The sequence below is a fragment of the Staurois parvus genome, unplaced genomic scaffold (assembly GCF_062004578.1).
Source record: "Staurois parvus isolate SC_StPar_1 unplaced genomic scaffold, SC_StPar_1.0 ptg000818l, whole genome shotgun sequence".
Lineage (NCBI taxonomy): Eukaryota > Metazoa > Chordata > Amphibia > Anura > Ranidae > Staurois > Staurois parvus.
The window spans coordinates 1,120,001-1,133,525 of record NW_028318614.1 but is presented as its reverse complement, the minus strand read 5'-3'; the positions used below and the strand labels follow the sequence as shown (position 1 = coordinate 1,133,525).

Here is a 13,525-nt window from a genome sequence, read left to right as displayed (position 1 = left end):
AACATTTCCAAAATCCACCCCTTCCTGACCAATGACACACAAAACAACTTATCCATGCCTTGGTTATATCCCGCCTCGATTACTGCAACTCCCTCCTCACTGGTCTACCGTTACACAGGCTATCCCCCCTTCAGTGTGTTATGAATGCTGCTGCTAGACTCATACACCTTACCAACCGATCAGCGACTGCTGCCCCTCTCTGCCAATGCCTTCACTGGCTTTTACTAACCCAACGTATAAAATTCAAAATACTAACCACAGCTTACAAAGCCATCCACAACACTGCCCCTAGCTACATCACCGACCACATCCACAGATAATCGGCCAAAACGCTCACTCCGCTCCTCCCATATCTAACTCTTTAGCTCCCTCATCACCTCCTCCCACGCTCACCTCCAGGAGCCTCTCCCATCCTCTGGAACTCCCTACCACAGCATGTCCGGTCAGCCCCCACCCTGTCTGCCTTTAGGCAATCTTTGAAAATGCACTTCTTCAGGGAAGCCTACCCCACCTCCACCCAAGAACTGTACTTGAATCACCTCCACCAGATCATCCCCCACAGCTATCACCTTCTGTATCATCTCCTCCTTCCTTTAGATTGTAAGCTTCACGAGCAGGGCCCTCATATTCCTTCTGTACTGAAATGTATTGTAATTGTACTGTCTCCCGTCATATTGTAAAGCGCTGCACAAACTGTTGGCGCTATATAAATCCTGTATAACAACAATAATGTACAATATATATGTAAAGCGCTGCGTAGATTGACAGTGCTATACAAGTACCTGGAATAAATCAAAATAAAATATTCACAACAGACACAAATGATTCTGAAGCTCAAGGTAAGAACTAGAAGGGCCAATTAGACTCCCTGCACGACAGCTCTAAAATTCTGATCGATGGGGGTTTTTTTGCACTTCCTGAACAAATACAACAAAAGGCTTCCAAGTGTTCCACAAAAGACCATTTTTGGAATATTTACAGTGGCATAGTGAGAGGAGATGGGATTGTATTGAACTGTATTGTTGCTGTATTGTCTCCCGTTATATTGTAAAGCGCTGAGCAAACTGTTGGCACTATATAAATCCTGTATAATAATAATCAGGTCAGCACCTGTTTTTGCATTGACTGGGGAGAACGGTGAGGTTTACAGTAGCATGCATTCCTTTGGAGTCTAAAAATGCTTCCAAGGTATTATTTAACAGACCAAAAGGGGGCAAACAAGTAAAAGGGAATAGTATTTAGACACACTTTAAAGCTAAGTAAACTTTTCTACTGCACTTCCTCTTCTTCCAAGAACTCTCAGCATATGTTTTTATTACTTAGAAAACTGCTGTTCTTCACCATGAAGGCTACCAGTGCCAACAGAGTCTGTCCAAAATAAATCAGAAATTTTCTGTATGAATGTCTGAATTTGGTGTTTTACTGGAGTGCTTCTTTAAACATGATGCATTTATACTGTCTGAATGTATTTCAGAGATACGGCTCGGGTTGTACTGAGAACTGGGTTTTATAGTTTTCCATTGGGGATGATTAATGTACACTTTTAATCTTCAAAAGGTGCTGTGCTCTTTATCCTCGACAGGCACCGACTCTAATTCTCTATGGTAGATAGGTAACAAAAGTTGGTCTCTGAACCCCGTATTACACACCACAATGTAGCAATGTTTGTTGGTCAGCCAATACCTAGCTTTCCACTACAGAGAAGTAAAGGGTTGGGGCTTGTCAAGGATCAAGAGTACGTTGGAAAGATTGAACGTGTACATTGATCTTCCCCACTGGAAACCCCATAAAAGCTTCTGGACACCCTTAACGTGTCAATCAATATCAATGAGAAAAAACAATTCTGTCCTGGTCAGTTATATACATTAAGGATTTTAGCCTACTTCACTGCAGAGTTATACCTGCCACCATTTCCATGTACCTCACACATGGGTTCCACCAAAAGCTAGCAGTACATTTTTAGCTGAATGAGAGAAATATCAATAGATTCCTCCATTTATTCTAACAGCGTGGGTAAAGAAATCGCCATTGGTGGGTATTGTAAGGCAGCAGATGCAGTCACTGTTTGGCCCAGAATCTTCAAGTCTCCTCAGTTGAGTTTTAAATTGACTTATTGGACTTGGTCGTTCCAACAGGGCCACCTGCGCCTGGAATTTCGGCAAATTCAGCCAAAATTGAAGCCATGCATGGCTAGTCTAACTTTCTACTTCCAGAGAACCGAGTGGGAGGGCCTGCTATAGTCACATGACCAATTCCAGTGCTGTAATATCAGAACTACCAAAAAAGCAGTTATTCAACCACATAGGCAGGAAATAATTTTCCTGGGAGAGGTTTGTACACCAACAGCATATGAAAAGTCCTCAACATACAAAATTTTTTGCCAATTTTATAAATTCACAGCAGCTTCAGATTAAACCAAAAAGGTTCATTTAACCATCAATAATACAGCAAAATGATAGGTTACATCAATTTAACCAAATTGTTTTCCCTAAAAAAAACAAAAAAAAACAGTTTAGCCAATTAGGCATATATGATAAACGAGTTTCTAAAATCTCAAAATAAAATTAGATTTAACTTCTACAGGCATAGGGGAACTTCCTTTTTTTTTTTTTTTTTTTATAGGGGGGGTAGTTGTACAGTATCTAAAACTATAGTGATATCTTATATCAACCGACTTAAGTGATATCTTATATCAACAAACTCAAAGTCCCAAAAGTAAAATGTCCAAAATTTCAAATAAAAACCCAAAAATATCCAACGTGATATCCAAATCTTGATGGATAAGTGCTCACTACTCCAAAATGAAGATGAAGATAAAACTCAGACATTCTTCATATACCCTAAATCAAAAAATATCAGCATGTGATCAACCAGTGTGCATGGAATATCCTCAAACTGGCATCCTTTTGTTCCTTTGGACCTCACAAATAGACCAGGAATCAGTATGTGAAAAAATAGTATATAAATTTTATTGTAGCCACTTACATTAAAATCTGGTAAAAACGACTTCCTGCTCCTAGCGACAAATGAGTAACCCCATTGTGGTATCAAATGGTCTCCCGATCACTGGGGCGTTACACTGACACTCCTTGTTGACAAAGTCCGGAAGTGACGAAACGCGTCCAGGGCACGTTCCCGGAAGTGCAGCGGTGGCCATTTTGGATTCTGGAGCGTTTGTGTTTGGCGTTCCTGGGACTCACGGTGTACTCCTGGCGCTCCCCCAGAGCTGAAGTGACAGTGATGGGCAGGAGTGTGACGGTGTAACACTATTTTTACTATTTTTTCACATACTGATTCCTGGTCTGTTTGTGAGGTCCAAAGGAACAAGAGGATGCCAGTTTGAGGATATTCCATGCACACTGGTTGATCACATGCTGATATTTTTTGATTTAGGGCATATGAAGAATGTCTGAGTTTTATCTTCATCTTCATTTTGGAGTAGTGAGCACTTATCCATCAAGATTTGGATATCACGTTGGACATTTTTGGGTTTTTATTTGAAATTTTGGACATTTTACTTTTGGGACTTTGAGTTTGTTTAAGTCGGTTGATATATTGTATACTGGTACTTCAGGGGAAGGATAATGATACGACTTTAAGGGATATTATGTGTTATGTGTTTTTGTGTGCTGACTTCTAGTTATTTCTTTTCTAGTGATATCTTAGGCTGTCATTTTAGGTACCAGTTGTGTTTAGTGGAGCCATGCTACAGGGTTTATAAAGGTAAATCTAAACAATAACCTGCCAAGGAGTCCAAAAAACGTATTAGCTTTGCCGTGTAAAAAGCTTTTAACATTCCCTTTTGTCTGCTGGAGAGACACTCATCTGGAAGCAATTTACAGATGTCTGTGAGGCTGCATCAGCCAAAACAGACACTGGGACCACCAAGAGTTCTGTGCCGCAATGCAGGAGGCTCGCTTGAAGTTCTGAATACACAAGCACAGGGAGGAGGTTGGGGAGTAATGAAAGCAACTTTTGGTGCTTGGCTACAGTTCACAAGCCACACCTTGCCGAGATTAGATACAAGCACATAAGAAGGAACACTAGTTAATTATGCAACAGGCTTCTGCTTCTCTGTATGTATATGGAAACCCAAATCACTAAAATTACCTATAAGCTTTAATGGGTTAAAGTCATTTCAAAAGTCGTTTCAATATTTCAGATCTGCAGTTTTCATTCAAATAATACCTAGTGATCCTGCCCATAAACGTTTTTGTTCAGAAACCTCCTGTTATAGGGTGACAACTGTGTCTCATAGTTGTGCTTCTGTGTTGTCACATGGTCTTCCAATGAGGACTACAAGTGGCCATTTCAACACACATTATACAGGCACCGTCAACTGCTATCATCTTCGAGAAACCAGCACTGAAAATGGATCTTCACCCTCAAATTTAAGTTACCTCCACTCCACCCCTCCTCTACACACAGAGTGCACTTTGTTTTTTATTGTCTTTTTTTAGTGTCATAAATCAATGACCGCTGCTCCAGTGATCTCCACTAGCTTTCAAGTCCCATACTGAGCAGCTGGCCTGATACATTGTGAATACAGGAGGTTGTCCACTTGGCAAGGGCGCCATGCAGAGAATGCTCTGCATTTTCTGAATAAATGCAAAGCGTTCTCTGATTGGAGGAGGTAGCGTGATGTCATCTCCCTGCCTTTCCCTCTAGTCTATTCACAGAAAAAGTAGCCAAGAGGGGGGACACACATTAAAGTCCTATCAGAAGACCATCTGGCTGCGGTACAGTTGTACATTACCCCCCTTTCTGCTCAGACCGATCAGCGGTCATGTGATCACTGAGTTCTCACCCTTTGAGCCGGTGGAGGACAGATGCAGCATCGGACCAACGCTGTGTCCACCTAGGTAATTATATCTGGGGGGGGGGGGGCATGTTTCTCTTTTAAAGGCACAGAGAAAAGCAACTCACTGGTGTTAGGCACAATGCGTGTTTTGTTTTACATTGCTGGTACATACATGTGGGCACTTTTCTTTGGAAATGCAAGTGTAATACGGTTTTTATTGAATTAGTTTTCTCAGCTACGCAGAACTACCTGCCTGCATGCCTTAGCCAAGGGCTGATGGATTCCTGGAAGTAAATGCTACATAAATCATCTGCCTTTACTCAAGATGGCGGCAGCTAGAAATGCTAGGGGGGGTGTTATTCTGAGTGATTTCTCAACAAAATAAATCATGTAGACATGGATAGATGGGTGTGTTTGCTTTGAATAGTAAAAATAAATTAAAATAGCATTATCAGTCGCTGGTGCTCAGATACAGTTTACTTCCACTTTAAGCCATACTAATGACACATATATACTTCATAATATATTTCATAAAATATTATTAGGACAATATACACATTTAAAAAGCAGAAAGAGCAGAAAACGCCTTACAAGTTATAGACATCTGACAAGCACAAAGAAAGTTTTACAGAAAAAGCAGTGAAATACATTTTCTATAAGTGCAGTACATGCTAAGAGATTTGTACAACTAATAAATGTTAATTAAAAATTCCTCTCTCGTCACACCCCGTGTTACGCATGAAAGAGGATTTCACACAAGCCTGTGTGTGATATTTCCAAACATCACAACTAGGTCGACTTAGTCCAGGCTCAATCTGAATGCCAACCATGGTTAATTTAGCTGGTAAGTGATTTATACTCTCCTAACGAGCATGACCCTCTGTTTCCTCTTGTGCCAAATTGTATTGTAACTGTAATGTCTGCCTTCGTTTTATAAAGCACTGCGCAAACTGTTGGCGCTATATAAATCCTGTATTATAATAATAATAATTTATACAAAATACAAGCCCTGACTTTCAAATTGTCCTAACAATGTATTTTGGATGAAAGGTTAAAAGATTACTTAAACTGAAGAATAAAAATGTAACATATAGTAGCTAGTACCTAACCTGGAAAGTGGAAACAATTGTAGCCATCACATCTAAAGCTAGCCATATATCAGCCCAAGTTCTGAACAAGTGAAAATCAATCAATTCCCCCATCCACATTAACATCGAAGGAGGAACATTCCCTGCCAGCTTTTGTATTCAGCCAGCCATGACACTTTTCACACACTATCCAATATATTTTACACTGTAAAACTATTAAAAAAAAAATAAATAAAAATTGGTTTTAGCCAAATTTTAAAAGTACAATCTCAGTGTAGAATCTCCATTAGATCTACTATCAACCATTTAGAGTAATGCTCTCCAAACTGCGACCTGTGGGCCAGATTCAGATCTATGACAACAATGAATCCCAAGCACCAAGTCCCCTACAATGTGTGCGAAATCTGCAGCTAGTCCCTGGCAGCTGAACAAAACACCTGGAGTGGTGGCAGCATATAAAAAGCAAAGAAACAGCGCTCAGGAACATTGGAAGAGAGGATATCCAGATATAAAATTCTTATAGGATATACTATGGGAAGGTCACCCGGTCACATGCCCATAAGTTTCAATACAAGTTTATTCCAAAACTTGGAAGCAAATATAAAATCGTAAGATATTCAATGTAAGCGTTACCAATTACCGGACCTCGTGGTCAATGGTGGAAGATTTTGTGCCACGCACATTGAATATCTTCTGATTTGCTTCTAAGTTTTGTAATAAACTTGTATTGAAACTTATGGGCATATGACTATGTGACCTTCCTATAGTGTATCCCAGAAGGATCAGATTAAGCTCTATGCATGCCTTTATCTGGCCCTTGAGGAACAGTTCCTCCCACTGACATCAGCAGTGAAGCACCATTCCTTCAACTGACACCAACAGTGCAGCACTGTTTCTCACACTATTCTTTCCATCGACGCAAACAATGGAGCATTATTCCTTCCATTGACACTAAGAATGGGGCAGAATTCCCCCTGCTGAAATAAATGATTGGGCACTATCCCCCCACCCTAGGTACCAATAGTTTAGCACTATTCCTCCCACTGATACCAACAATTGGGCACTATTCCTCTCACTGATACCAAATGGTTGGGCACCATTCCTCTCACCGAGAGGAATCAAGGATGGAGAACTATTCCTCCTCCAACTGACCAGAGGTGCTATGTATTTTTTTTACTCCCAAAGACCACCAAGCCTGAGGCCTTGTCCGCTCCCACTAATGTGGGGGCACTTTCTACTCCCACTGGCCACTCTGACCTCTCTAAAGTTTGAAGAATAACAAACTGGCCTCTTGTTTAGAACGTTTGGAGACCCTGGATATAGAGGAAAGGCTTGCCTGATTGGATACAAATTAGATAGCTCTGGTAGGACCTTATGTTATACAAATTTAGGAACTGTACAAATTGTAAAGCATATGGTGAACTTTACAGATAGGTCACCAGTGCTTCAAGTTAACACACTAGTGGGGGTGACAGAGAAGTTAACCATAGGTTTAAAGCAGAGCTCCACCCAAAAGTAGCGAGATAAGAATGAAGAGTCTGTGGTAAGATACAATTTAAAAAAAAAAGCAACTTTTGTTGTAAAATTCCCCCTTTAGCCCAGTGCCCTACCCACAGTACTCTTTCACCACAAGATGCCCTCAGTCCAATGGCAAGCATCAAGTTAACCAACTTCCTCTGAGCCTAGGTCATCCACCTCTTCCTCACCCTGTGACTGATCAATTGCAAGCGGTTATATTTACCTTCAATCCTTTTCTAGGCCAGTAGATGTCCTCAGTCTGTCAAACATCATTGAGGCCACTTCCTCTGAGCCCAGGACAATTGTCCTGGGCCCGCCCTATTCTGTGAATGGACAGTGAAAGAGGAAAGAAGCACAGTGATGAGCTCTTCTCAGTCACACTTCTTGGTAACAATTATCTGATTGGCTCCTTGCACTGCTTTTCCTCTCACATTACAGCCCTGCTGTACAGGGACTGCAAAAGGTTATTAAAGGGTCAAATTCAAAATGGTTACACTACTTATATTTAAAAAAAAAATACATTTAATGATATATTACAGTTGTGTATTTCATACCTGCCTGGAGTTCAGCTTTTAACCACCTTCTGCCCACCCTATAGTACGAGGTGCAAGGTGGTTCTCTCATTCTGATAGGATGTCATATGACGTCCTACCATTCTCACTGCGCATGCGCGGCTCAGGGAGCGCGCAGCGTGGCGATCACCGGTGCGCTGTGTCCCTCGGACACAGAAAGAGCCGAACATGTCGGCTCGGTCATGTGATCAGCTGTGTCCAATCACAGCTGATCACATGTAAACACGGAAATGCCGGTTATCGGCATTTCTCTCCTCTCGAGCTGTCACACTGACAGCTCGAGAGGAGAGCTGGTAATTGGCTTTCCGCGGAGGGGACATGTACACTGATCATCAGGGCCCTGATGATCAGTGTGGCCCCAGAAGCGCCAGCTGTCAGTGCCCATCAGTGCCACATATCAGTGCATACCAGTGCACATCAATGCCACATATCAATGCCCATCTGAGCTGCCTTTCAATGTCACCCATCAGTGCTGCCAGTCAGTGCCACCTAACAGTGCCAGTCAGTGCCGCCTAACAGTGCCAGTCAGTGACATGTATCAGTGCTGCCTTTCAGTGCCCATCAGTGATGCCTGTCAATGCCCATCAGTGCCACCTACCAGTGCCTCCTCATCAGTGCCACCTATCAGTGTCCATCAGTGCAGCCTATCAGCGCCCATCACTGCAGCCTCATTAGCGCACATCAATGAAGGAGAAAAATCACTTATTTACAAAATTGTATAACAAAAACTAAGAAAAAAAAACACGTTTTTTTTTTCAAAATTTTCAGTGGTTTTTGGTTTAAGAAAAAAATAAAAATCCCAGAGGTGATTAAATACCACCAAAAGAAAGCTCTGTCTCAAAAAAATGATAAAAATTTCATATGGGTACAGTGTTGCATGACTGCGCAATTGTCATTCAAAGTGTGACAGCGCTGAAAGCTGGAAATTGGCCTGGGCAGGAAGGGGGTATAAGTGCCCGGTAGGCTAGTGGTTAAATGGAACACTAATAAAAACAGAAGAACTGGGAGGTGGTCTCCTTCACCGATGGGATATAACCAGTTTTAAAACAATATTGTGTGAGATAATTGTATTGGTGAGGTTCTACACACCCAACCTATAAACCTGTGCTTTCTTCTGTAGAGTCAACAACATTTCTCTTCTTTCCCTTTCACTGACAGGACAAGCCTAATTAGAATCAGTTGGGCGACTGGTCCTGAAATCTCTTCTTACACACGATCTGTACAGTAAAAGGAACCCACCCACCAAGATCATGTAAACAGTAATTAGTTAGAATTTACATTATTTCACAAGTTCCGCATACATACAAACAAAACTAGACTACGAACCTGCACAGCACATTTTATGGGTCAGTAAAGCAATATCCGGATATGGCTGATGCATATTAAACAATGCAGCCCACACACATTGTTCTACGACCAGCTTTTCCGTGAACTAGAGAAATCAAAACCATACCCGGCACCACATAAGCAGATGAAGTCTTGCCAAGGTCACTATTTATAGGCTTACTGTAACAAGCAAATGCAGTAACCAATAGTGACCAGATGTCTCGTTAACGTAGGCAGCAAAGGACGATTTGTGAATGGTTGCTGTGGGCTAAAGTGGAGCTCCAGCTACAACTTTGAGGCCCGTTCACACCAGGGGCATTGGGACTATTCAGCACAATCCCAACACCTGCTTCCCTATCAAGAGTCTGCCTCCCTATCATACCAGTTCATACCACTGTGCTGTGGTGGTGTACGCTGATAAAAAGTATGGCATGCACGGCTTATTTTTTTCAGCCTAGCATCCACTGTACTGAAGCCAATGGAGTTTAGGGAAAAGTCAACTTGGTCAATGGTCATGTGTTGAGAAGTGGTTTGTGTTCTGGTTGTGCTGGTCTGAACACGCATGTAATGGTTTGTATAGAAAGGGGTAGGGGTTAGAACATCTGTCAATTTTTTTTTTTGCTTTCCACTTACCCATTAAAATGTACACTCACCAGCCACTTTATTAGAAACACTTTGCTAGTGCCAAGAAAACATCCCCCACACCATTACAGCACCACCAGCCTGAACCATTTATACAAGGCAGGATGGATCCATGCTTTCATGTTGTTTACGCCAAATTCTGATCCTACTATCTGAATATCTCAGTAACCAGTCTGCCCATTCTCCTCTGACATCAACAAGACATTTTTGTCCATACAACTGCCACTCACTGGATATTTTCTCTTTTTCAGACCATTCTCTGTAAACCCTGGAGATGGTTGTGCGTGCAAATCCCAGTAGATCAGCAGTTTTTTAAATACACAGACCAGCCTGTCTGGCACCAACAACCATGCCACATTCAAAGTCACTGAAATCCCCTTTCTTCCCCATTCTGATGCTCAGTTTGAACGTAGTCTTCACCATGTTTAAATGCCCAAATGCATGGAGTTGTTGCCATGTGATTGGCTGATTATCAATTTGCGTTACCAAGCAACTGAACAGGTGTACCTAATAAAGTGGCCGGTGAGTATGTCAAAGCCAAATTTTCTTCTTTGGATGGATAGAGAATGGAAGGGTTATAGCTTCCCTATTTACCTTGATGGCCATTGCTACTATGGCTGAAACGGAAATCCAACATTTTTGAGTTGTAACAGCAGCAGCAAAGGAGGAGAAATTTTACAATGGGTAAAGCCAGTCTGGTGACAATTAAGAGGGACTATTCCCTGACTTCGCCAAAAATATCTCTTATTTCCTGTTGTATCTATGTGACATGTAGTGGAGAAATTTCCCTTACTGAAGAGAAGAAAAAAACAAAAACGGGGTCTGAACTTGAACTTCAGGGACCAGGGAAGGCAGTTATTTACGTAATCTGATTACAGCGGTATTAAACCCAAAAGCAAACCTTTATTATATTGCAGCTCACCAGTTCTTAGATTTAGTGGCTGCACTAGCTTCTTTTTTCGAGGCTTTTTTTTTTCACTTGGCGATATGGTCAGTAAGTCTGTTTTTCAACAGAACAAGCTCTCCTGCAAATGTATTAGTTAAGAGTGCTGAAACAAATCATTTACCACTGACATGGGTGCTTACAATGATCAGCTTTTATTTATTCACGTAAAACTTTTATCCCAAAATCAAAAAAAGGCAACTGCATATGTAACTGCAGTGTAAGCTGGACCTAAATTTGTCAGTGTATCTAAATCTGCTAGTACATCTAATGCTCCCCTCCCCCGACTGACAATGCTGCTATCCAAACGGTGCCCCCTATGCTTCTTTATCCAGAGTGGGGGCACTATTACAGGAGGTGTGTTACTGGCCAGATCACCAGGGGAAAACATAGGGAAGAAAGCCTAAAGAAAACTAAAGCAGCCACCACATTTAAAGACTGGTAAACTGCAGTATAATACATTTTGGGTTTTGAGTTTAATGCCACTTTAATCTTCAGTCATTGGGACAAAAACGGAGGGAAAATCTCTCCAATGGGAACAATGACAAGACTGAAAAATGTACAGTATATCTAAGAAAGGATTCCCCCCCCCCCTTTAGTATTAAAGTGTATGTAAACCCCATTTATGAAGCTTTGGGACTACTTTTTTTGTCCCTCATAATCCACATAAGGTTTTCTTATTATATTTTAGACCCTCTAAAAACCTGGTGATCCTGCCAGTTACCTTGGTTTCTGGTAGTTTTCAGATCACGCTAAACCAAAGAAGCAGATCCATGTTAACATGATCCGTTTCCATCCTTTTGCCCCCATTTACACCACATGCAAGTCAGAAATTTCAAAGCTGCACGTCAATATGACTTGCAGACATCTGTGCGACTTCATGTACAGATGTCTATGCAAGTTAGATCCGAAATCGGAAAACTAGTGCAGGAACTACTTTTCAAAATGGTACAACTCTGATGAAGATGGTTGCATTGCCGATCATTGGATGAAATTTGTCATGCGGTTTGAATGGTCAAGTTGCATCAGTGTGAACCAGGGCTTCATCTTGTAATCAGACCTGAAGTATCTAGTCCCATAGTCAGCCGATGATATCACATGTGCCCCACCCAGCCCTGCACAGTTGTGGCACAGCAGGTCCTGTCACAAGAGCATGGATTCCACAGGCATGAAAAAGAAATGCACAGTTACCAAAGACCAGATCAGCCATTCTCCTATGTCCCCATTAGCTAACCAAACTGCCACCTTGCAGAAGAAGCATCAGAATGGAGGCCTGCAGTCACGTGATTGCTGGCTTAAAATCCATTTTAAGGTACTTTGAAGCCTTTCATGTACACATAAGTTAATAGCATCCAATATTTTTCTTTTTAATCAAAGAGGTCACATAGTTTTTTTTAAATAAAAAAATTATATATATAAAAACAACAAAATAAAATAAAAAACAAAAACATACTTACAATTCTACAAGATATGGCAATCCTTTAAAGGCACCTTCTGGTAGCTTGGTGATATTGTTCATGCTGATATCTCTGTAAATGAAAAAGTAACATGGTCAAAAATATAAAAATTTAAGGTTAGCATACAACTTGTCTAAAAGGTTATGCCCAATTTTAAATTGCCATTGAGCCATTGACTGATGCTATCCACTGACAAGAAAATTATGTACGCCTGGCCAGCATGCAGTATATGCAGACATATGGCACAACGGGTAGGAGGAGCACACCTTGCAGGAAACCGAGGGCCGATTCAATTTATTATGTGCAAAGAAATTGATTGTGTTCCAACACTTCAAATTAAAAAGAGTATGTCTAGACAGAACTTTTAGCAGGAAAGGGTTAGAACCTTCAAAGTTTTTATTGCTGTCCCCACTATGCAGATTTACTCTATTTTTTCCTAGTGACAACAAAGAAAATAATCGGAGGTCAAAATGATAAAGTTGTCACCAGAACAAGAATTGATGTGAAACCTTCCAAAGATGCCTGATCCAGTGGCAACAGTCTATAAGAGCGGAGTTCCCCTCACTTTGTACAGATCTCCTTTCACTCAGTGTTGCATCTTCGGAACAAAGGCGTAAAGGGTAATTTTTCTAAAGTCATGAGTACAACTAAAAATTAGGTTCATACAATTATAACATACATATGTAGAATTAAGAGACAGTAAAGCTTCCATGAAGCCAGTAGTGGTCAACTGACCAGGAATAGGGGGCCTCAACTGCAGCCCGTATCAGCACAAGGGGCCAAACATGTTCATTTAGTATATTTATAAAGTGTGGACGTTACATTTTACTGCTAGAGATGACTGCCATTACAACCCATTTACAAATCAACATTTGTATTCCTGACTGCTGGTGTTTGAGGGCCCTAGAGCAATGGCAAAAGGGCCCTCAGGCCACAGGGACTTTGCAGCTTATGGATGGGTCAGTGTTTTTTGTTTCAGCCAGTAGGTTGTAATAATATTAATAAAAACACACACCTTGATTTCCCCATCCAGAAACTCAAGGTGGATGGAGGAATCCTCTTTGCGGAGCTATTGTATTCTGAAAGCGGGGAGCCTCCTCACCATCAGAATACACTGATCAGCACGGCCGACTAAAGCCTGCAGCACTGATTGAGCGGGGAAAACCCAACAGGATGGT

General features: G+C 41.3%; 1 protein-coding gene across 1 annotated transcript in view; it reads right to left on the bottom strand.

The window, feature by feature from the left end:
* The window catches only part of LGR4 (leucine rich repeat containing G protein-coupled receptor 4), a 153,522-nt gene that overhangs the window by 78,016 nt on the left and 61,981 nt on the right, over positions 1-13,525 (bottom strand). Inside the window, exon 2 of the mRNA XM_089654959.1 lies at positions 12,348-12,419. Coding sequence (XP_089511085.1) covers positions 12,348-12,419 — 72 coding nt within the window. The remainder of the gene's footprint in view (positions 1-12,347; positions 12,420-13,525) is intronic.